Here is a 23848-nt window from a genome sequence, read left to right on the forward strand (position 1 = left end):
AACACAACTCAATCCAGACTTTCTTCCAAACACACTTTAGATCTGTTTTAATACAACTCTGGTAAGCTTTAAAAAGATGGCACCATCACACGGAAGGCGACATGTTCAGGAAGAAGAGTTATAGACAATTTCATAAAAAATACTTTCTTTCATCAAGATAAATCTGTTCTTTTTTCTTTCTTTTTTAAACTATAAGGACAGTTATGTTCAGCCTTTTGTAAAGTCGCCATCTTCTGTTTGGAGAGTGCTATCTTAAAGTGTTGCATAGTCAAGGAGAGGTGGGGGGTGCGGTTAATTTAAAATGGAGCGTTAGGAGCAGAAATGTTGCGGGGGGTTAAAAACACCAAAGTGTGATGATTTGAAGGAGCGGGTTTTGGCTTTTTTTTCTTTTTTTTTTCTTAACCTCGTCACAGTTAAACCTGTCCCGACGTTTGAAGCGTCTTTACTGGAAAACGTGTCAAAGTTGTCGACTGAACGCGTTTCCGTAACATGTCGTCCATCTTTGTGCAAATGTAACTCATTAGAGATTTCACAGCAATCCTGTCTCGTTATAATATAGCAAGCAGATTTCTAAACACAGGGTGAAAGATTCTCATGTTTGTCGCTCAGATTGTGTTTCTAAAAACAAAAAAAAGTGCTTTTCAGTGTCCATCATCCAATGATCGTAGAATAAAAATAACAAATGTTTAGCTTTGACAATTGTTGATCAATTGTGGGTTTTAGAGGAAACTTTGATGACTTTATCAAAGAAAGCTTTGCCTCCACTTTAGATGTGTTGTTTAAACATGATTTTAGGAGCAGATTCCAAAGGGAATCTTTGTCAAAGTGTAGCTGATGGACTGACTCGTTCCGTACGTCCAATATTCTGAGCGTCAAAAATCAAAACAAACAGCTCAGTTCATAAAGTGTCTCAGATGCTGTGCCAAGCGTTTCAAAAAAAATAATAAAAAATAAAACACAACACACAACCAAACAAAAACCAGTCGTTACAGAAGATTAGGGGGAGGAGCACTAATGGAACCTCACCCAGGCTTCTGCTGCTGGTTGGTTGGACATTTACAAGCTCCAGGCGGAGAGCTTCTCCACGTCCACTGTGTGCACACATTCATTAGTCCTGCGTTATCGCTTTTCATCCATTCTACAGCGTGAGAAGAAAATCCCTCATCGTCCTGAGCCTCGTTCTTCTCTCCACAGCAGCATCTGCAGACGTCTGCTTTGCCTCAAGTCTCTGTCCAACTAAACAAAGATCCTTGATGCCTCCTCTGGTCACCGAAACTCATAGATGGCGGCACTGTGCTCAGGGACGTGGGTGAGGTTTAATGACTGGTACCTAAAAAAAATATATTAAAAAAACATTTACAGATAAAAAGTACCTGCAAATGCCGACGATGTAGAAATAAAATGCATAGACTAAAATAGATTAGATATAGACATATTAAAAGTAGACTGATAGTCTCATCTGCTTCAGCTTATATTTTTTAGCCTAAGGCATATGTTAAACTCAAGGTACGGGGGCCAAACCTGGCCCTTTAGAGCAGTGTTTCTCAAATGGGGGTACATGTACCCCTAGAGTGCTTAGAGAGAGATAGAGATGTTTATATCACGACAATCTCAAATTGTTAAAAAGAATTCTCGCTATTTTTCCAAAATCAAATTATTCCACAAAATTACATCAAAATTGGCCACAAAAATAAAAAATGTTGCTTTAATATTATCGTTGTCATATATTCTATAATTAATGTATACATGGAAGTGCAAACTAGAGCACAACAATAACTAAAGTGAGTTTGACACATCTGGCCTAAAGAAACCCACATTTTCTCATGTTTTTCCGAGGTGCTCCAGTTTGAAACAATAATAAGTAATTGTTCTATCTAACTGGGACCAGCTGCTCATACTACACTGGGAAAGTCTTTGGTGCACTGAACTTTGGAAAGAACTAAAAGATTTGACTGAAGATTATGGTTCTAAAACCTGAAATATCTGTATTGTCTTTGTACCCACAGAAACATAGATATAGTACATGTGAAGCTACATTTATTGATTTCAGCTCACGGGATGTATTGCTCTGACCTGGAACAATGTCAATAGTGCCTCCCAGTGGTTAAACCAGACACCGTCTATTCTGCTATTGAGGAGAATCACATATATTCATTAGAACAAATACATATTTTTAAAGATTTTGGGACGTTGTGATGTTTGTCTGATAACTTGACTCATTTTTAAGTACCCTGCAGTAAATGCTACCATTGGAAGATACTCACACAGGCTAAAGAAGCTAATGTTACAGCAGCAAGAGAAGCTATTGTTCCTATTTTTTTTTTTTATGTTGGTGTACCTTTATTTTATTTTTATTGTTCTCTACAATTAAGACTGTCTATAAACATCTCTATGCAATGAAAGTACTTATAATTATTGTATTAACATGGTCAAATTTTCAATAAAACATAATGCACTGTAGCATGTGACAATAATTTAAAAAAAAAAAATTATTAAAAAAACAAACTTTGGCCTTGTTTTAAACAGGATTTTTTTTTTTTTTAAATTAATTAATTATTAAAATATTAAAAGCAAATAACTTGCAAATGATTGGTATCTTTTTAGATAATTCTCTAAAAGAATTCAATCAAAGCAAAAAAAAATAAAAAATACATACAGTATATATATATGTTTTAAATGAAAGCCTGATCTTTCAACTATACAGCAGCAAACCAGCTCCTAATCACATCATTGATAACTTGCATTACCATTCAGAGCTCCTGTGGTAGTAGTAACCCTCAATAGTAGCAGTGGACTTCTGGAAGCAGATGTAGTAGAACCCAGCGAAGGAAGCGCCGCTGATGTCTTTGATCGTGTGGTCGGGGACTAGAAACTGTTCCTGAGAAAAACAGCATTAAAAAAAATATATTGATATAAGGCTGGGGAAAGTTAAAAATGTCTATGAACAAGCTGAATTCCAACTGTATCCCACCTTCCACCTCATGAAAATATAATCAGAGTTCTTCAGATCTTCATAATCAAACTCATCAGAGTTAAACGTCTTTGCATACTGGTAGAAAGCCTGGAACTTGCCCTGAAATGAAGCATTAGTTCAGTTTAACAACATGCTTCAGTGCACAGGTGATTTAAAATAATGTTAAAAAAAAAAAAAAAACATTTACCCAGTGTTTACGATCCACGTCTTCATCTGCATCCCACTTCCTGGTGAGAAATGGTCGTTTCCTACTGATGATTTCTCCGGCGAAAAATGTAGTCAGAGTTGGATATTCCTATAAACGGACACGAGACATTTTGCTTTTTATTTTGTTACGAGAAATACAAAGTTTCATCAAATCAGTTGAAGAAAGATCTTCAATCACCCAAAAACAATCGGCTTTCCTGATTCTCTGAAGTGTATAAATGCACAGAGCAGTTCTTTTTGTTGTTTTCAATATTCCAAATCTTTAGAGTGTGACATGTGTTCATAAACAAAATGTATCCAATTGAATTTAATATGATATTGTTAGATACTGTAGTAACGAGTGCAGGATTGACCGGTTTAAAGAAAAAGAATTATCTGATGGATGGATGGAAAAAACTATTAAATACCAGTAACCAAATAAAAATAATATATTATAGTCTCTGCATTTTTGTTTTGAAGCTCAACCCAGTGAAATTCAGCCCATATGTGTGGAGGCCAGTCAGTCACAGCACATAGACACACAAACACATTCACTTCTAAAGGAGCTTTAGTTTGGAGGTTGAATTTTTTTTATTTATTATTATTTTTTATTTTTTTAAAGAAAGAAAAAAAGCATGTTTATTTATTGTGGGAGGGAGCCAGAAAAAAAACAGCCCATGCAAATATTGAGAGATAATAAAAATGTAACAAAACAGGTCCAAAGTCCCCTTAGGAGTGCTAGCCAGAAAAAGATAGATAGGAAAATAATAATAAAAATAATAATAATAATAATAATAATAATAATAATAATAATAATAATAATAATAATAATAAAGAAAAGAAGAGGAAAATCAAAACAAAAAAGGCTCTTTGTGTGTTTGGAAAAAAAATAAAATTACATATTACATTCAGGTCATATAACAAACTATTTAAAATTTTGTCTTAAGCTAATTTGTTTGCTCTGTTTTGTAGCAATGAATTTGCAATTGTGCATTTTTTATTTTTATTTTTATTATGGTGTAGTTTATGTTTACTGATGTTGTTCATCAATAAAACAAACCATGTGTTGATTTGGCCTCACCTCTGTCAGCCCTTTAATCTTCAGGTAGCCACATAAGTAGGAATCTTCCATGGTTACATGCTTTAAAATAAATGAATAAATAATGCATTAATGACATTCATATTTGTGTACGTCTTATGCATCTTCTTTCACCTTTAAAACAACAAGAAATAGTCATCACATCTATATTAAATTTATATCCAATGTATATCGGGACGATCGTGTCATTTCCACATAAAATAACACCTGAAATGTCACTCCCATTTTCTAAGACACCAACAACTGATATATGTTCTAATAAATGATTATTTTGCAGGCATGAATACACCCTAAGCTAACTAAACGAGCTACACCGGGACAGGCCGCCACGGCTGCGCTTCTTTCCAGCTGTCATTGAGCACACCGCCCGTTTGACAGATCCACTAAACCCACTGACACATCACGGAGTAAACACATTACAAGTGCACGGCACCCCACCTGCAAAACAACCTCTACGTCGTATGAGTTCCCCTTGCTTTTCTGGTAGCCCCGAAACTTGGAGCCGCTGTATAGCAGCGACGTGACAACACCGGGTTGCTGCGTGTTTATCGGGGGAGGCGGGATAAGTGAGGCCGAGGATGTAAAGGCCGCGGTAAGACAGTCGCTGGTGTATCTAGCAGGGACAGGCATGGCTCCCGCTTTGCTGGCTGGGCTACAACCTTGGTCGGCGACCACAATGGACCCCGTCTACAAAAAGATGGAGGAGGGCTGAAGAAGCCCCACGGGCGTTCAAACTCCCTGATTCCGCAGCGGCCCAGCCTGCCAGCGTACCAGTCTCCGACCAAAGTGAGCGGACTCATACGCGACGCCGAAGCCATCAGTATCCGCACCATTCATTGGTCAATTTAACTAACAATTGAAGATGTTCAAACATCATTGGTTGAGTATGCGGAAGTTTTAATCGAAACGTCCGGATGTAGTTTTCTCCTCCATTCGCTGTCCAACAAAAAGGTGCGTTTAAAACTACATTTCCCAAATGACGCAGAAATGATCCTTTTCGTATTAAGACACAGCCGAAACTTGTCATTCCGTTAATTCATTGTTTTTAAACTGAGCCTGATGTCTTGTTGTGTCTCATTACATCGTTAAACCACGAATAAAGTTCGTTTATAGTTTATTTTTATTCAAACGTTGATTAATATGCTAACTGTAGCTGCTACATTGCTGGGTTAGCACATATGCTAACCCAGTTGAACTTCCTTCACGTTCTGTCTACGTGAATCACGTGACTGCCGAGCATGGCGAACTTCCGTTGTCGCAACTCTCTCGAAACGTCTGTGCACGCAACAAGAAGGTCAGGCATGCGTTTTATTTTTAACATATTGAGAAATGAGTGCAAAACTCATCGACTTTAAATTAGCACACCGTGCTTCATATCTAAGATTAAGTCAATAATCGTTTACATAATGAAATATTTGTATAACTGAGGCATTGATATAAGCAGTTACTGTACGCTTGTGTTTGGGTTAGCTTTATCACTGGAGTCGACCTTCATTATGTTTAGGAATATTGTTAGATTTCAGAGTCTGTATGGACACATGATTTGTAAAGTGTGTCCAAAAAAGGAGCTTTTCTATTCTACAGCTGCTGCGGGTAAGCATTTTATGGACACGTGCACGTCTGATGTTAGGCTACACTGGCTAATAACAACAAATCATGTTCTATTATTTAACAGAAAGGAAGAAATTTTATCAAGACGTCAGCATATCCCAGGGTGAAGGTAATTGCTGATATATATTTATAATTTAGTCATTTAACAATATTTAGATGTATTGTTAATAAAGGTTTCTCCTACCAGAGACTTGTCTGTAGACCATTCTAATGCTAACCACTTAGTTATTGTCTGTTAATGCTGATCACTGTTTCTTTTTTATGTATTTCTATATGTTTTTGTAGGTGGTTTGTTTGAGATAAATCTTGACCGTAGAAAACTTAAAACTCCTGGTGGGAAACTGTTCACAGTGCCAAATGAAGCCCTCGCCATCGCTGTTGCAACTGAGTGGGATGTTCAAAAGGAGACGCTCAAGTTCTACACAATGCACTTGGTAGAGTATCTGATGCTGCTGTGCTTGAACCACATTTGCCACAACAGCATGTCAAAGGCATGCAACCTTCTTTTTTTTTACTGGTCCAGTTCTTTACTGCCCCAATCTTGGTCATATTTTTTTTTTTTTTTTACATTTTTAGTTTCTTTTATGTACCTTGTAAGTATCCAGAAAGCATTAAATAAGTACTGATTTGTGTCTCCTCAGTCCACTCTATGTAACACAGCTTTGGACAATCCAACCCAGCGAAACAAGGACCAAATGATCAGTGCTGCCCTGAAGTATCTGGAGACGGACACAGTCTGGTACGCCTGCTTTAATTTATCAATAATCATCCCAAAAACAACATATATAGCTTTTTTCATGTTTTCTATTTTGGAGATCATTGCTCAGTAATACGAATGCTTAAATAGTATTGCATTTATCAAATATAGTATTTATTGCTTGCTAATAGGGGTGTCCCGATCAAATATCGATATCGGTCTGATATTAGCCTGAAAACGAATATTGGATTCAAATTTCAGGATTCTCAGATTTGTACTTTAATTTTTATTTATTTTTTCCCCCAATTCATTTTTTTTATTTATTTTATTCAATTGTGGAATACTGTAGATATTATGTTGAAGGTTAAAATGTATGTAACCAATTGGTTAATAATAAATGGGTCAGTTTTTCTCATACCTACTGTTGCTGACTGTTGTTATCTGTTTGAGTGACATCACTTGATCAAGCCTTTTCTAACATTCCACACTACAAAATACGTAATTATTATTAAAAGTTATAAGAGTATGTATGATTCATGCTGATATCAGATCAATTTTACTATCGGCCGATGTGCAAGGCTGCAATATCGGTATCATATCGGAAATGAAAAAGTTGTATAGGGACATCTCTACTTGCTAATGACAGACAATGCCAACACTAATGTTTAAATAAAGCTCTGATTTAAATTTTCAACTCTTTCTGGTGAATTGATTGCAGCATGTGCTTTATGTTTGTACATCCATTTTGTATTTTTAATAATCTTTTTTGCAGTTACAGAGTAGATGAACCCTATGGTTTGGTTGAGCTGCAGAACAATGAGTGGGACCCAGTGCTGCATTGGATTGAAAACAGGTAACATCAGCCTTAGCATTAGTAAACAAGAATTAAAGAATGTCTAAAGGTTTGTTGATAAGTTTTGGTCCATTAACTTTCTCTTTTTCAGATATAATGTCACCATTGGCTCTTCGTCTAATATTTTGGGTCCAGAGATACCAGAGGCAACTAAAGACACATTTCGGCAACATCTGAAATCCTACAACTTTTGGTCACTGACTGGTAATCTTGAATAAGCAGTTTGAACTTGTAGACGGAGCGTCACAGACTGTTTCACGTTGCTTTTGTCGCGCAGGGCTTGAATTTGTGATCACACAGCTGAAGTCTGTTGTGTTGGCTTTGGGGATGATTGACAGACACTTGGGTGTGGAGCAGGCAGTGTTGCTGTCTAGACTGGAGGAAGAATACCAGGTACAGGAGGGAAATCTTTTTTTTTTTTTTTGTGCTCACTGAAGTGACTTTTAAAGATCAAACTTTTGTTGAATCAGAAATTCTGCATGTTAGAAATCATGGATAGGCAACAAGTTATTTCAACTTATATATGTTATTTCATGAAAATCGGGTTTGATTACTGGGATTGTTCATATTTATATATACGGTAATAATGTACAATAATGAGGTAGCTGTTGATAAAAAATGCAAGTTTTGCCATTACTGTATAACCATTAGGGATGGGCAAAAAAAATCACTCTAACCTGAGATGCTAAGGGAAGAGTTTATAATTTTTTTAATTATAATGTTATAAAATATGTAGTTATCTGATTTCTTAATGGGTTAAAGCTTGAAATTGTTGAATGACAGAGCCTCATTTACTTTTTATTTTGGGATTGTTCTATGCATTTTAACTCTTGTTAAAGAATTGCACTTTTGACAATATATCTGATGTCTGCAGTCATTTTTAAGAGCATTAAAAAAAAAATTGAGAATTGAAACTCAAAATTTTCTTTAAAAAATCAAAGTTTTTTTTTTTTGGCAAAATTACCCAGCTCTAACCACCCTCCACACGGCTGACATTTTCATTTTAAAACAATGTTTTACACATTTCTGGTGGATTTTGTCATTTTTGTTTGACTCATCTGTTTTACTTTGGCTATAAGACATTTGTCCAGTATACATTCTTAAGTTCCTTAAACCCATTTCTGTTACAGATTCGCTGCTGGGGAAATGTGGAATGGGCTCATGACTATGACATTTATGAGCTCAGAGCTCGGACTGCTGCTGGGGCGCTGTTTGTTCAGCTTTCATCTGAGAGTTCAACTGTGAAACACAAACTGATGCAGGACTGAGAAACATTGATAACATTGAATGACAACTTTGCCCTCCATATAAGGATTTTGCCACTGTTGTGTGAAAAATTGTGTCTCGGTATAAACACCCTCTGTCCGTCTGTTTTGCAGTGACAGCTTCTGTAACATGGAACTGTAAGGGAGTCATTCCAACACTGTAACATTTGTTAGCCATCATTTTTGACTGTTAATGTGTGACAGCGTCCCAAGTGCTATTCCTCTCGCAGTGTTTTCATTCAATACATCAGTAAATTAGTTCTTAGGGTGTTTTTTTATTTTTTGCATTGGTTATTTTTGACCAGTGCAAAATGCATCCATCTCCAGCAGCACATGTAGTCAGTACTGAGTTTTGTTTGGTAAATGTTTATTAAATGTGAATCTATTTGCTTGCAATAAATACAATATTCACATTTGGTTGGGGGATTTTTGTTACATTTCAGTTACTGAAATAGTATCTGTGGGGATGAAAGGTTTTAAAATGAGAGCAATTGTGACGGTTATGTGTAAAAGAAATGAAAATCTTAGCCAAAAAACATCCAACAGAAGACAAAAAAATAGTGTTTGAACAGGCCTTTCAGTCATAACTATGGCTTTTTGCAAATTTGAATGACATCTGTGGCCAATTTATATGAAAAAAATGTATCTTTTCTAATGTAGAGTTTCTGGGTGTATGAGATTATAATCATGCATAGTTTTGATGGTTGTAAGTTGAGACAAACATCCTGTCCAATGACTTGAGTCAAAAAAGCTTCCCCATTATCAATGACAATACAGGATACATGGATATAAGAAGATTATTTAAAATGACCATATTTAGGTTAGTTAATAGTTTAATAAAAGCTTTAAACTTCTATTAAAATATTTTTTGTACTGCTACATTTCTTTGATACGCTGTGCCTTGGATAATAATGGCTATTAAATCAGCACCAGAAAATGAGAGAACCTTCACTGCTGTTTTTGGTTGCTTTTATTTTTATTTATATTTATTTTAATAGAGCAATCTGTGGTTGTTTTGAAACATTGAGGTTACCTTAACCATTGAATTTTGCGGAAAACTGCATATTTCTCTGTCTTAATACACCCACCGACCAACAAAAGAAAAAAAGCCACCTCAATACATTGATTTCATAAATATAACTTTTTTTTTTGTTTGTTTTGTGTCCAAGGTTAAATTTTTTTTTAAAATAAATAGTGCCACAAGCTTGGATGTCCAAACCCTATTGACCGATGTTAGGACTGACCAATCAGAGAAAATGTTAGTTAATTCTGACCAATAGTATTTCACTATGGGCGGGGCTAAGGGGACCCGCCTCTTCGATCGTCGCTATCATCATAAATCCATGGACTGACTTGTTTGTTGTTAAGCAAGATGGAGTTCCTTTTGGGAAATCCTTACACTACCCCTGTTGGACATTGTATCGGTAGGTAACTGAACCTCTGAGTTATTGCTCGGACAGGTGGATGTTTGTTTTTCTGTGACTGGATTTGTGTGACAGTCTTTCGCTGCTTTAAAGGGCGCTGAGTGAGTAGTCTACAGCTGTTAGCCACCGTTAGCCGCTTAGCTAACTAGTTACGTTTACTGTCACCTAGAACACATTGGGATTAGCACACGAATAGAAAAAATACTGTTTTGTGTCATTCGCACTCTTAAATATAATAATTAAAGCTTTTACGAATACTATAATGTGTTTTCTTTAATGGTTGGCAGACATTGGAGATAGCTAACTGAGCTAGCTTCCAGTCATTGTCATTGCACTGCTAAGACTACCTTTTACATGTTCTGCCTACGCCTTACAGAGAGAGCCACCGATGGCTCTTTACAGAGTGAAGACTGGGCCCTTAACATGGAAATATGTGATCTCATCAATGAAACAGAAGATGGGTAAGTGACTATTTTTACCTCTTGTTTATTTGGTGTGCGTATATTGGTTTATTTGAGCTCTCTTAGCTATATTTACATACTGGACTGCTATGCCTGTAATTCATATTAAACTAAATCCCCCTGCTTAGTTTCCATCTCAATACCACATTAATGGAGAGAATCTAAAAATAAATGTGCATACACTGTATCTAAAATTATTAGGACATCCTTAACAGTTGACTAGCTGTAATATTTAACATTTATTAATCAGTGGATTGTTTGCTTATCACTGTTAGGCTTGTATGTCTGTTCATATCTGCCATGTGAAGCCAAAGTCTTGTTTGATAAGTGGGTTATAATTTAACTAGTCCAGAAAAGACTTGTCGTAATCGACATTTTGTAAATAGAAGTGTGATTCATGCAAGTTCATTTGGTTCGTGAGGAATGCGAAGGGCGCAACACACCCTCTGCTGTAACACTGATCTGAAGGAAGCAAGGAATGACTGTTAATGATTGCATTAAGAAAGTAGATCAGTCACACAAGTCAATATAAAGTTTGAGAAAATAGAAAGAACGTCATTTGTTTTTAGGCTACATCTTTACAGTCTGCCTCTTTGTTTGTAAGACTATAATTTCTGATCTTTTCACAGTCATTTGTGTTTGTTTTTGTTCTGTGTGCTATGCTTATTAGATTGAAACGAGCAAATATGCTGCAACAATGTTCAGCTTAGTGTGTGCTTTTATTTAGTTGTCTGTTTGCTTTATTTATTTATTTGTCCATGTGTGCACAGGCCAAAAGACGCCATTCGAGCTGTGAAGAAGAGACTTAATGGCAACAGAAACTATCGGGAAGTAATGCTGGCTTTAACGGTGCGTCAAAGACAGCTGGTTGAGTTGCAGATTAAAATGATTCATAATACAAAAACATAAAAAGCATATTTTTTTACATGCATGACATGTTAAATGATACATATACTGTAAGATGTCAGATTAAGAACTAATTGAGGTGCTTGTCACAGGATTTTCCATTCACTGGGCTATTTTACTCTATTATCTGTCAGGTTCTGGAGACGTGTGTGAAGAACTGTGGCCATCGATTCCATGCTTTGGTGACGAGCAGGGATTTTATCGATGGAGTGCTTGTGAAAATCATCTCTCCTAAAAACAACCCACCTACTATTGTGCAAGACAAAGTGCTCGCCCTAATTCAGGTAAGATAAAAATCAACACTGGCTGTTCTGTCTGCTTTTGCCGTCCATCCTGTTAGACTGTTTTCATGAAAGGTTCTGATGTGCTTGTGTGTGTGTAGATAGGTATGAGTGTGTGTCTCAGGTAGACCCACGGGTAAAAACAAAGCCTCTCCAGGACTTCAGTGAGGAGTGTCTCTGGTTACCTGCAGCAGCTCGGGTAACCAGCTGCTATGGGGGTTATATTTGCTGCTCCTATTTCCACCTGGGGCACCATGTGTCAGTGTGTGTGGACTGAAAAGGGCGGGGCATGGGTGAAGAAGAGTCCAATCGTTTCCTCTCTATCAAGTGTTATACTGCGTTCACACCGAATGCATCACAAAATGTTCATGTGATCAGATTACATAAAAAGTCAATGAATAGATGCGTCCCAGATGCAAAGTCTTTCCTGTGCGGTCCGATCCGCATGTCAAGAGTGTTGGCTGTGCGAGCACGCTCCCGATTTTTGTCATATTCGCACATTCACAAGAGTTGAAAATATTGAACTCCTGCGACTGTTTAGTAGCAGGTAAAAGTTCTCTCTGTAGTTTTCATCTTTGAAAGTCGGCACTGAGCTAGGATAGCATTAGCCGCTAATCACACCGGATTTTTTCACTGGTGGTTTATGTTTATGAGAGGAGAAAAAGGAGCGCAGCTCCTCGCTTCAGCAGGCAGTGAAACTCACACAGTTGGATGTGTCGCTGGTGGGCGGGGCTTCACTACAGACGTGCATATCACGTAAATGGGGAAATTTTTTGATCCTGCGGAGCATTTTGTGCGGCAGATGCATCTGGTGCCGCAGAAGATGCATTCGGTGTGATTGCAGCATTAGAACATTAGAAACTGTTGATTGGCGTTAGGCTCACCTGGACAAACTCTGTGGTTTAGCTTATCCCTCGTACTGAAGTTATTTTGACATTTCTTTGAACCAGATGCATAATTCTCAGCTTTGAGTGCAGTTGTGCTAAACCACCTGTGTTATCATCCAGGGGTGATGTGTTCTTGTACTTTTATTTGGGCCAAGCTGTCAAAAGTTAAAAACTGTTCCCACAGACACAAAGCCCAGCGGCCTCTTCTTGTCTTGATGTTTCAACTGTTGCTCTGAGACAGTTTACACTTGGTTCACTGGTCTTGTTTTTTAACTCTTGTACTGGCCTCCAGCTGTCTGAGAGGAATGCCAGGAGCTTTGTGGTTTGACTGGCAAATGAATCACAAGACAGCAGGCTCCTGTTACTTTTTTCACTTAACATGCTTTGTTTGCTGTATCAGCGCTCTCTTTATTTACTCCATTTTCTAAAAATCCTCTTTTTTTCTCCCCTTACACCCTTTCTTTTTCTGCTCTGCCTTTTCCAGGCTTGGGCGGATGCATTCAGGAGCAGTCCCGACCTCACAGGTGTCGTTCAAATCTATGAGGAGCTAAAGAGGAAAGGCATTGAGTTCCCTATGTCGGAGCTGGACACCATATCACCTATACACACACCGCAGCGGGTAATGTATAATAGGCTTAAGCAGTGCAGTCAAAGCCACTGTTATGAAACCAAATGTAATACCCGAACGAATGATTGAAATGCTTTCTCTTGTTCAATTGTTTTTAGGCAGCTTCTGCTCCTGAGGGTGACTCTACCCTACATAAATACAGCCCTAATGCTCAACCACCAACACACTCAGTCCCAACAGCCTACACTGCCCCTCAGGCTCCCAACCTTCAGGCCCCTGGGTCCATCAATCCCACTACTGAACAGGTAGAGATCTACAATCTGCAACATATGCAACTGTTAACTAAGACTTGTTTTGTAAAAAATAAAAGCTTGTGCTCATCAACATTCTCTGGAAAGGTCAAACGCACCTTTATCCTCCTGCCTGTTGTAAGACATCAGTTGCTAATATTTCCTGAACACTACTACACAGTAATAGTAATGTGGTTAAAGTGATCTTAGGTACTTAATTTTTGATTGTTGATGAGCTTGTGCACCTCTTTTATTAATGATGTTTCCTGTGATTTGTGTCAATACTTTATCTTAAACACATCACGGAATAATTTCCCTTAATTCCCTATTCAAACTTTGCTTTATGTCATTCAGATTTGCCGACTGCGCAGCGAGTTGGACATTGTCCGTGGAAACACTAAAGTGATGTCAGAGATGTTGACTGAGATGGTGCCTGGACAAGAGGACGTGTCAGACTATGAGTTACTGCAGGCAAGTAAAATAACTGTCATAAATTTGTTTGATTTGGTGAAAAATGAATAACAATAAATTCAATGGGTGGGTGTCCCATGTTCAAACTGTACAATACTTCTGGTTGAGTCGGCATCAAATTCATTTTAATCAGTTCTAGGTTCAGGTTGTGTTTTGCACAAATGAGAAATAACACTTATTTTTATTGAATAGGTGCACATAATGTGTTTTCAGTAATTATTACTATTTCATTATGTTTGACAATCCTTCTTCAGATCTTATTAAAAACGTAACGTGTGTGTCTTTGTTGCTCAGGAGCTAAACAGGACTTGTCGAGCGATGCAGCAGAGGATAGTGGAACTCATCTCGTGTGTTTCTAACGAGGCGGTGACTGAAGAGCTGCTGCATGTCAACGACGACCTCAACAATATTTTCCTCCGCTATGAAAGGTTGAACAATGAACAATTGCTTATTTGTGAAATTTGTACCATTAAATTTCTTTAAATTTTTGCCTTGTTTTTTTTTTCAGGTATGAAAGGTTCAGGTCAGGGAGAGCCTCAGGCCACACCATTAACAATGGGGTGAGTCAACCTGTATACTCGCACTTGTACTTGTTCTTCTGATTCACAGTCTTATTTTTTGTTTTGTTTTTCCCTCATGTTTTGCTATTTTTTTTTTTTAGTGTTTTTACATTTCTGTGCCTGTAGACCTTGCTTGTAACATTTCAAGCCAGATTTTGCTCTAGTTTTGTGCTGTATGTAATGTTCAGCCAGCTTAATATCACACATGCGTCGTAAAACCAAAGATTTATTTTTATTATTAGGTAAAAGGATTTACTTTCCAATTTGGTGCATCATACTTGTCCTGTTTGTTTGTTAAGATGTCCAATAAGGCAAGACATAGACAGTACAGGTACAGTACAGACAAGAATGGCAAAGCTTTTAGTTGTGAAAAATACTTGTTGCACATTTTTGCAAGGACTTCTGAAACTAATTACTGCCATGCAATGTTTCAACAGAAATCTAACAAACAAATGTTTGATAAGTTGGTCTCTAACTTATATTCTGGATCTTTCTCATCAGTTCTGTAAATTTTATTGTCATCGTGATTGGGCAAGAAAATGTACCGCTAGTCATCAGTCCATTGTTTTCCACTTTTTCAGGCATGATGTGTTTTCTGGATTTTTCTGCCATTGCTTTGTCCTCACACCAGCATGTTTTTGTGTACTTTCTCTTTCTTTCCTTTTTTTATCCTTCTGTTTCTGTGGCTAGCTGAAACAGGCAAGTACATAAATATTGTTAGCCTTCTTAGCTGACCAGCGCTTTCTTTATTTTCCCCCTCAAATGCATCGGTAATAAGTATTGGCTCCCTCTACTGTTGTACGACCCACATGGCATGTTAGGACTGTGCAGCCTCAGCAGCTGTTGACATTGGATTCTGGGTCTGCATGGTCTTAAACTGGCTTGTGATTTGAGGTCTGCAAAATGCTCTTTTTGGTCAGTTACTTTCTAAAAAAGCCCAAAGACTTATTCTACACATGAAAAACTGCTTTCTTAAGGGGTTTATTGACTATTTACTATTCCATTGCAGCTTAACATACAATACAAGTTATTGACTAGTAGTGATCCAATGTAAAGACTTCTTTAGAACCCTTTAAGAAGCAGTTTTTTAAGAATTATCTGTTTTTGCTTCATTCTCAAACATTTGAAATGCTTTTCTGATCATTTCGAGTCCCAGTTATGTTTTTTGGGTTGTTGATTTTTAGGTGAAATTCCCTTTATTTTCCCCTACAAATGCTGTGCAGACAGTAGAAACTGTGCAGACCCCACGCTATCTGCTTGTCTCAAAGGAAATCTTTGTTTTCCAGCAGCAAGGAAGCAGAAATGACTTTCCAACTAAATTGAATCCATATGTTCTCCGTTATTCTGCTTTGTTTAGGTCCTCAGCGAGGCTACAGAGGACAACCTCATAGACCTCGGCCCAGGATCTCCAGCGGTTGTCAGTAACATGCACAGTGCAGCTCCGACTAGCTTGCCCGCCACCATCACATCCTCATTGGGACAACCATCCTCCCCGGCCTCTTTGGCGTCCCGCCTGGCTGGTCTAGGTCTGGATAAACTCGTTGATTGTTCAACTTTTAACATTTGCTGTTGTGTGAAAAACTGTGATTGTTTGTGTCTGAACTTGAAGGTTGACTAATGCTTTGACCTTCTCTAGACGTGGGTGCAGATAGTGTGAGCTCCACCCTCAGCTCTCTGTCCAGCTCTAAGCCTCCACCTGTCCAGGATGACTTTGATGTGTTCAGTCAGAGCAGGACTGGAGCTATAGTTGAGCCACACAAGATGTAAGGATACTCAACAGACTCCATAACCAACTTTATTCTGCTGTTTTCTCACTGATGACACTCCTGTTGTGTTTCTTTGTTGTGTCTCAGTGCTCCAGCAGATACCAGCCGACCCCCTGCCAGCCTTCCTCCTACACTCAATGTCTCTCAGCCAACAGCAGCAGCAGGAGGGGTGAGTAACACTGAGCATATCTCATCAAATGTGAACTCCGTTCTACGAGGAATGAGGTTCACATTATATTTTAACCTGATTTGTTAGTTTAGTTTTCCTGCTGATTCTTTTTAGCTTTAATATTTATTAACCCCAGCTATTTATATCTAGTCACTTTATAAAAAACCACAAGCTTGAGTTGCCAGTTGATTGCAAACTTGGCGTTAAGTCTTCTTCAGGACTGAAGGCCTTCACCGTCTGTTGCTTTGAATGATGTGTGGAAATGTATTTAAGGAGTAAGCATTTGTTTGTTTTGTTTTTTGTTCTAGTGTTTTGTTTGATGCATTTTCGCTCTAGTCCGTTGTTTCCCAACCTTTTCTGTGTCGTGACCTGTGGGCGTGTACTGTAGCTGTTCCCACTTAACATTCTGGAAGCCAAAATGTGACGTCATTTAGAGCCAGTCTGCGCAGTAGGGAGCCCTGGTAACACGCCCCCATTTAGCGTACTGCGCTGATGAGTTACGCAGACCTGCTACGCCACAAACTTAAGTATCTTTCCCACTGGAAATTCTACCAACGTCTTGTTCAGATGATCAGATTATATAGGTTAGTACTGGTACTAGTAGCTCAAAAAAGACGAAAAAAACTGAATGGAAAAGTTTAATGGCGTCCCGACTTTCCTTCTCGACGTAACTGCTTATGCTATTCACAAAGAGAGATACGCAAGATCCGCGACTGTCAATTATCGTCATATATAACGTCAAATCTTGTTTTTCAACTTCAAATAACTTATTTAGAAACAAACTTCACAACTACACAACTTCACTTCAAATGAGCACTTGAACACAATGTAGGCTGATAATAACTAATGATCACAGCAGAGTTTAGATTTGGAAAAAAATTATGTGAGGAGTATTTTAACTTTACAGTTTGACCAACATCCCATCTGTTATGATTGAGGAGGCGGGGTTTATGACCTATACTGCAGCCAGTCAGTCTATGGTCATGACCCATTTTTTACATCAGGAACGCCAGAGACATTTTTTCTCTGGAACTAGTTTTTGATCGTCCTTGTTATACTGTTACAAATACAAAGAAGCCACCTCAGATATTTTTGTACTTTTAATTTATTTATTTACAATTTATTTGTACTAGATTTATATTTGATAAACTAAAAGTATAGAATACAGTTATTTGAGATTCTGTATTTGGTGTTATTTGAAAAATAATAATTTAATTATATAATTTTTATCAGTATTTTTTAATCACTTACAAGACATTTCAGGGGACCCATTTCAATTTCAGGTGACCCCACATGGAGTCACTACCCCAAGGTTGAAAAACACTGCTCTAGTCACATTACACTGCATTCTCAGCATATCCTGCATGTCTTCTGTGAATCGATTTGTGTTTTTCCTCTTTGGTTTTTCTTGTTGCCATGCCAGCGTGTGTAACAAGTTTTCAATGTTCAGCTATTTTGAAGTTTTGAAAGACATTTGATTTTGTTGTATTTCAATTTTCTTTTAAACCATTTTTTTTGTGTGTTTGCTTTGGGTTGGGGTTTTTTTCGTTCTTTTTTTTCGTCTGTGGTGGTCTTGGTGCTGCCCCCTAGGGTGTCGGAGGCCAGCCCTCTGTCATGGATGACATAGAGCAGTGGCTGTGTACTGATGTGGTGAGCCCATTGTGTTTTCATTTTTGCTTGCTTTCCTTTCCTTTCCTACTAACATAGTCATCTTAATTCACAATATTCATATTTCATTCCTTAGTTTAATAGAGTTGATAATCATTTGGGGATCTGAGTGACTGCTGCAGAATTTGTTCTTCAATGCACAGCTTTGTTCATAAATGTGTCTAAATTATTAGACTATAATTATGTTTTCAAACCACAGTTAAAAGACAATAAACCACTAATTATTACTGTTTATTTTGCACACATGTGGGAAAGTTGTGGGAGTAGCAAATGGAATCAGTTGGATGTGTTGATTGATTTAGTATTTTTGGGGCGCACACACAGATTCACTTCTGGGCATTTGGTTTCTGTTTGTGTGCAGTGTGTCTGAGTTCAGGACATTTGGTTAAAAAAAATTGTAATTGTGACACATTTGTTATTTCTCCTTTTTTTTTTTTTTTGCAGATAGGAGATGAAGGAGAGGAAGGTGTCACAAGTGAAGGTAAATAACCTTCTTTAATAATTCCTAGGTGTGGTTGAACATCATCCAGTGTGATGAGAAACGTATTAATACAGAGATATACTGTGATATTTTATTTAGTGCTGTCACGAGATTAAAAAAACTGAGCGTTTAATTATTGAACATCAGGGGGGATGCTGCTGTAGGGCCGCTCAATTAATCTAAATTTGATTATTACACCTAATGATTACAAAAATAACATAATCGAGAAAAAAACAATATATAAAATGTATACATATATATATATTTTTTTTAAATATGTTTTATTCGCTAAATAAAAGAAATCCACAATTTCAGACATCTACAAATAATAAAGCTTGGCACACACGCATGTTATTAATGCTAACTTTGAGTTGTTTAATCCACACACATGCAAGCTCCTCCCCTCCGTCCCGCCCCTCTCAAAGCCAAAGCTAGCCTGCAGGCGAACACGAGGACAGTTGTTGCTAGTGGTCTTGAAACATGGCAGGAAAAACTCAGCAAAAACGCTTTGTAAACAAGTGGCAAGTTAAATTCTCTTCTATGGGAACACTTTGGGCTTGATGATGAAGACCAAGAGCAAAGACACATCACGTGCAACAAGTGTTTAGTTTTGTACTAAAGTGAACATACTTGATTTTAGTGTTTGAAGGATTTTATAATGTTTAAAGAATATATTTTATGGGGTTTTTTTTGTACAAAAAAACAACTTTTTAGTTGACAAATAATTATGACTAAAATAATTGTGATCATTATTTTTTCTATAATCGAGCAGCCCTAAATACAGTATGTACTTTTGTCAATCTCCAAATAATAGAAAATACAAATATATGAAAACATCACCATATGAATTGTCATACGTTAGCACATCAAAAACAGTAAGAACACTTTTCTGAACAATACAGTTATTGATCACCGAACTCCTTCAGATAATGATTTTTATCCAGTGAGTTTGTTCATTTGTCACTCATGGACTTATTGATTTTGGATCTAAATCATTTTGTCCAGCGTGGATTGCAGACGCAGCGTGTTCACAGCACGTTGCAATTAGCACTGTCCGAGTGTCCACGCTAGCTGTCCATGCTAGCTGCTACACGTTTAGCAAAAGCACACAACTGGGCTTTTGTTTTCCCTCTGGTGTTCTTACAGTATAAGCCAAAATGAATGCCAATGAAAGCACAGCAGTCTCACGTCTTGTATTGTAGTCTGTGCGTCAGTTTTATGGGTATACCAGGAACTCTTGACGTGAGAACGGTTCCTCGCTGTTTGGAGTGTTGTTTTTTTTTCTGTAATCAAATAACGCGCTAAAGTGACAGCCCTAATGTTATTCTTGATGAGGATTTTGATATTTAATCATTATATATGAACACTAATATACTCTCAAGTTCAAATGTTGCTGCTTTTTATTTTCATTTATGTTTTATTAGAGTTTGATAAGTTCCTGGAGGAGAGAGCAAAAGCTGCTGAAATGGTTCCCAGCCTTCCGTCGCCACCAAGTGGAAACCCAGCTGCAGGGCAGGGAACTCCATCCCGCAAGAAGTCTGACAGACCGGAGGACGGATTGTTTGCCATGTAGCTCCCCCCCCACACTCTGATTTCTAAGCAGCTGATCAGCATCACCCCAGGACTCACTGCCCTGACACAGAAACATCCTCACCTCCATTCTGACGAGTCACTGCATTATCCAGATACACTACAGACAGTCAAACTAGCTTTACTTTAGAAAAGAGAACAACCTTATAAATAGCATATTTTGATGACGTTTCAAAGCTCTTAAACAGTATCAGGCAGGATATGGTAGCGTGCTTTATTTAACTTCCCTTTTTTTGTTTGGAGAAATCATATCCTCCAGCTAATCCTGAAGCATCGAAAGTCTCCGTCATTGGAAGAAACCATGTTCTCTACCTTCTATTAGCTCCATTAGTGGATCGTTTCTGGGAAACCAATCAGAACATTTGCGCAGAAACCTTATCCCAAGAGGAAGCACTAATCAAACCGTCATGGATCATGATTAGTTGTTTGTATCAATTCGTCTGCCTGTCGGTTTGAGGTGAATTGTAAATCTGTAAATTGGAAATGTCAAGTATATTTGTTGTTTGTGTGTGTATATATGCTACATACTGTATGTATATGAAAGAGATGGTAATTTAATGTAGACTTTTATGAAAGGGGATAATGCTCTTCTAGTATTGATGAAGGGGATGTAGCTAAAAGGGAATGTTATTAATGTAAGAATTTACAGTAAAAGAAACATTTAAAAAAAAAAAAAAGGCACCAATAGGAAAAAAAAAAAGGACTTTAGTCTTTTCCGTTTTGTGAGAGCGTTTTGATCAACTTGTGCAGTTGCTCTGTGATTTTTCTGCAGTTGCTTTCAGATTTATTGGGATTATTCTGCTGAGATTTATTAGCTCCAAGCTGCTATAGCTGTTTATTTGATTACATTTGCATTTTTGGGTTTGTCTAGGGCTGAACTCACATATTTTATGAGTTGTCATGGATTAGTAGTGCTAATCTCGGTCTGAAGAAGGTAATAATGCTAGAAGCTAAAGAGACCTGTGCTGTTAATGAGAACTGTGTGAAGCTGTGTGTTGTTTTCTGTTCAAGTCGAGGGGACCAAAAATGATGATGTCTTTATGTTTTGAAAGGGAGATTCTTTAAAATATGAAATGTGTCATTTATTTTTTCTTATTCAGGGATGTAATAGGAATTATCACACTACAAAACCCAGACCGTGCCGCGTTTTTTGTGCTTTTCGACCTTAATCCTTTACCTTGCCACCTCAAAAAGCCGATTTCTTGGAGAAATGAGACATTGTCCTCCTTTTGTAATAAATACATGATAAACAATCAGAACAAGCGTTTAAACAAGCATGCATTTTGACATCGGTTGTACCTTTTCAGTGTTTACTGGAAATTAGCAGAGCTATGGAAATATATTGTCATTGTTCAACACTATTTTAATTTTATTTTTTTTCCCCTGGAAATCAGTATCTGTAAAGGAGATTTTGTTCTGCAAAAAAAGAGAAAAGAGTTGTGTTGTTTTTGTTTTTATACTCTGCTGCTGGCTATCGTACGCTGTCTGTTATCGTGATGTATTTTGATTTGTTGCTGGTTGAACGTGTCCGTACTTCTTGAATCTTGTTGCGACGGCCAATCATAAACAACACAAGGCAGAAAGTGTCAACAAACGTGGTTGTATTACTGTTTTGCAAAGCATTGCACTTTAGTGTCTCTGTCTTTCAAGTTCTGCAGCGACAGTTTCAGGAATGCTTTTATGTTCAAGTTCTTCATACTTTCACACCTCTCTGATTTATTGCTTTGATTATTATTTTTTTTTTCCTCTGTGTGCGAGAGGTCTAGACTTCAGTTCTTGGATGAGACTTCCCTGACAAAACCATAGGAAAAGGCAGAAAGGGACTTATTTACAATTTATACTGGCTAAATTAATACGTGACCAAACTAAAGTACATCCTGCAGGAAAATGTCATCCAATAATAAAGGGATTAAAAAAACAACTATACACTCTGTTTCTATGTTAAAATAGAAACATTTCTTAAACTACTTCAGGGTTAACCAAGACTAAGGAAATATTTAGAAAAATCTTAAGTTAAAATCCCAAAAGGGAACAAACTGGAAGCTTTCGGTTTTATAATAATAATAATAATAATATGAAGGTTGTCCATGAGCTTAAGAAAACAAGCCGTACCAATAAAGCAGAACATAAAAAGGTTGCACGTCTAATCTTGATGAGGCTCATAATAAAAGGGAAATTACTTTAATGCTGATTCACTGTATTTTTTTTTTTTAACGAGCAATAGTGTTCGTTCTAACTTTCTTACTGAATCAAATCCAATGTTTTTTTCCAGTGTGTCCTTTCTCATTGGTCTTTCATACTTTACATAAAGTAATCTCTGAGCTTCTCCAGAGAGGAACGATCCTCTTCTCCGTATGTGGCTGGATAACATGGAAAGACGTACATTAGGGAGGCATTGCTGTGTGACCGCTAACTTTCCTAAGTTGCCTCGTTTCTCTTTGTGTTGTTTGATTTATGCATGAACTAAAACATTAATTAATAAAACATGAGCAGCGTGTGATCTGAGTTGGGGGTTTTTATTCTGATTCTCCACTCTCACCCCAAAGACCTTTGAGCTTTCCCATTGGTTGATATCATCCCACATGGTCTCTATGAAGTGAGGTTGCATTGCATGTTATTCTTTCCCAGTGCAATGAATTTATGTTGCAGCATTTAGTGACAAAGGAACACTCAGCTCATTACTTTGAGCTACAAAGCGATATCACAAAATAAGTCATAAATTCACCTATTTTCAATTGGCTGTTGTCTTCATATCCTATAGTAGCCAACCTCATATATACATTTTGTGACATCACTTATGTTTGGTTATGAGAATAAACATATTTCCAGCTTTCTTTGTTTTTTTAGAACTCAATTTCCTTTTTTTTTTCTTTTCTTTTTTTTTCACCTTGGCTGCACATGTTTTTTCGTGACAGCAATGCATGTTTTATTATTGCAATTAAATAAATGAAGTTATTTTATTGCATAATTGTGACCATCACCACCGAAGGAAGGATAAGAAACACTTTATTAAAGGGAGAATATAAAAAGAGAGGGCAGTGTTACCCTTTGGTGATGGTGAAGGGAACAGGGAAGAGGGAGTCAGGGTAGGACAATGGAAGGGGTGGGTAAAAGTTGACTGTTTTAAGGTGAGAGAGCAAAGCGATGGTACAGTTGTGCATCCTTTTTCTTTTTATTCAATCACAGAGGCCTATCCTCATTTAAATAATACCTTTTGCAGCTCTACCAATGTTTTCATAGCTAGAATTTATTCTTAGTTTTCTTTATCATTCTGCTAAAGCTGACTTTGGAGAGTAATAAAATAAATGTAGGAAATTTACCGTACCTGACCTGTAGCTGTCAATGTCGTGTCATTTTCTTCAAACTCTGTGATTTCTGTAATGATTCAATTCTTTATATTTCCTTTTTCTAGTCATGCCAGTTACTCCATTAAAATGGGTGTATATTCCTCATTTATTTTAATATAACTTCCTACTGTCCTAATTCCAGCAACTATACTTTTACAACTGGTGAAAGCCATATATAATGCCTTCTAGGACATAGTGTGTGTGTGTGTGTGTATCAAAGCCCTGCAGGTTATTTCACTGATTATCAAAAGTAGCTGAATTCTACGTCTCATTCATTCGTCCACGTTATTCCCC

General features: G+C 37.3%; 3 protein-coding genes across 6 annotated transcripts; 2 read left to right on the plus strand and 1 right to left on the minus strand.

The window, feature by feature from the left end:
- Positions 1 to 328: 328 nt before the first annotated feature.
- gid4 (GID complex subunit 4 homolog) lies at positions 329 to 5073 on the minus strand. Its single transcript, XM_028476751.1, has 6 exons — positions 4698 to 5073; positions 4242 to 4301; positions 3162 to 3269; positions 2972 to 3073; positions 2748 to 2878; positions 329 to 1330 (listed from the first exon to the last, which is right to left on the minus strand). Exons 1-6 carry the CDS (start codon positions 4887 to 4889, stop codon positions 1267 to 1269), a joined length of 657 nt encoding a protein of 218 aa, XP_028332552.1. The 5' UTR covers positions 4890 to 5073; the 3' UTR covers positions 329 to 1266.
- A 396-nt stretch (positions 5074 to 5469) lies between these two features.
- On the plus strand, positions 5470 to 9101 carry atpaf2 (ATP synthase mitochondrial F1 complex assembly factor 2). Of its 2 annotated transcripts, none has more exons than XM_028476749.1 (8): positions 5470 to 5852; positions 5935 to 5979; positions 6156 to 6361; positions 6512 to 6609; positions 7340 to 7420; positions 7512 to 7624; positions 7698 to 7813; positions 8551 to 9101. In XM_028476749.1, the coding sequence occupies exons 1-8, from the start codon at positions 5756 to 5758 to the stop codon at positions 8686 to 8688; spliced, it is 894 nt and encodes a 297-aa protein (XP_028332550.1). In that variant the 5' UTR covers positions 5470 to 5755; the 3' UTR covers positions 8689 to 9101. The 2 variants fall into 2 exon arrangements, with proteins under 2 accessions (XP_028332550.1, XP_028332551.1); XM_028476750.1 differs by having other exon boundaries at positions 5480 to 5852; positions 6156 to 6304.
- Positions 9102 to 9982: 881 nt separating this feature from the next.
- On the plus strand, positions 9983 to 22705 carry tom1l2b (target of myb1 like 2 membrane trafficking protein b). Of its 3 annotated transcripts, XM_028476445.1 has the most exons (16): positions 9983 to 10109; positions 10486 to 10570; positions 11341 to 11419; positions 11611 to 11760; positions 13129 to 13263; positions 13371 to 13517; positions 13857 to 13973; positions 14268 to 14401; positions 14482 to 14533; positions 15224 to 15232; positions 15891 to 16059; positions 16170 to 16296; positions 16387 to 16468; positions 18059 to 18118; positions 18581 to 18617; positions 20042 to 22705. In XM_028476445.1, exons 1-16 carry the CDS (start codon positions 10058 to 10060, stop codon positions 20188 to 20190), a joined length of 1584 nt encoding a protein of 527 aa, XP_028332246.1. In that variant the 5' UTR covers positions 9983 to 10057; the 3' UTR covers positions 20191 to 22705. The 3 variants fall into 3 exon arrangements, with proteins under 3 accessions (XP_028332246.1, XP_028332248.1, XP_028332247.1); XM_028476447.1 differs by lacking the exon at positions 18059 to 18118; XM_028476446.1 differs by lacking the exon at positions 15224 to 15232.
- The last annotated feature ends 1143 nt before the right edge of the window (positions 22706 to 23848 follow it).

This window comes from Gouania willdenowi, chromosome 19 (genome assembly GCF_900634775.1).
Source record: "Gouania willdenowi chromosome 19, fGouWil2.1, whole genome shotgun sequence".
In the NCBI taxonomy this organism is placed as follows: Eukaryota; Metazoa; Chordata; class Actinopteri; order Blenniiformes; family Gobiesocidae; genus Gouania; species Gouania willdenowi.

Bases quoted from the DNA above. Each gene is read 5' to 3' on its own strand.
- gid4 (XM_028476751.1), bottom strand. From the start codon at position 4,889: ATGCCTGTCCCTGCTAGATACACCAGCGACTGTCTTACCGCGGCCTTT. The intron at 4,302-4,697 runs GTGGGGTGCCGT...TTTATTTTAAAG, and splicing joins ACGTAGAGGTTGTTTTGCAG to CATGTAACCATGGAAGATTC. The intron at 1,331-2,747 runs GTAATGCAAGTT...TATTTTTTTTAG, and splicing joins TACCACAGGAGCTCTGAATG to GTACCAGTCATTAAACCTCA.
- tom1l2b (XM_028476445.1), top strand. From the start codon at position 10,058: ATGGAGTTCCTTTTGGGAAATCCTTACACTACCCCTGTTGGACATTGT. The intron at 13,264-13,370 runs GTAATGTATAAT...AATTGTTTTTAG, and splicing joins CTATACACACACCGCAGCGG to GCAGCTTCTGCTCCTGAGGG. The intron at 14,402-14,481 runs GTTGAACAATGA...TTTTTTTTTCAG, and splicing joins ATTTTCCTCCGCTATGAAAG to GTATGAAAGGTTCAGGTCAG.
- atpaf2 (XM_028476749.1), top strand. From the start codon at position 5,756: ATGTTTAGGAATATTGTTAGATTTCAGAGTCTGTATGGACACATGATT. The intron at 5,853-5,934 runs GTAAGCATTTTA...ATTATTTAACAG, and splicing joins CTATTCTACAGCTGCTGCGG to AAAGGAAGAAATTTTATCAA. The intron at 7,814-8,550 runs GTACAGGAGGGA...TTTCTGTTACAG, and splicing joins GACTGGAGGAAGAATACCAG to ATTCGCTGCTGGGGAAATGT.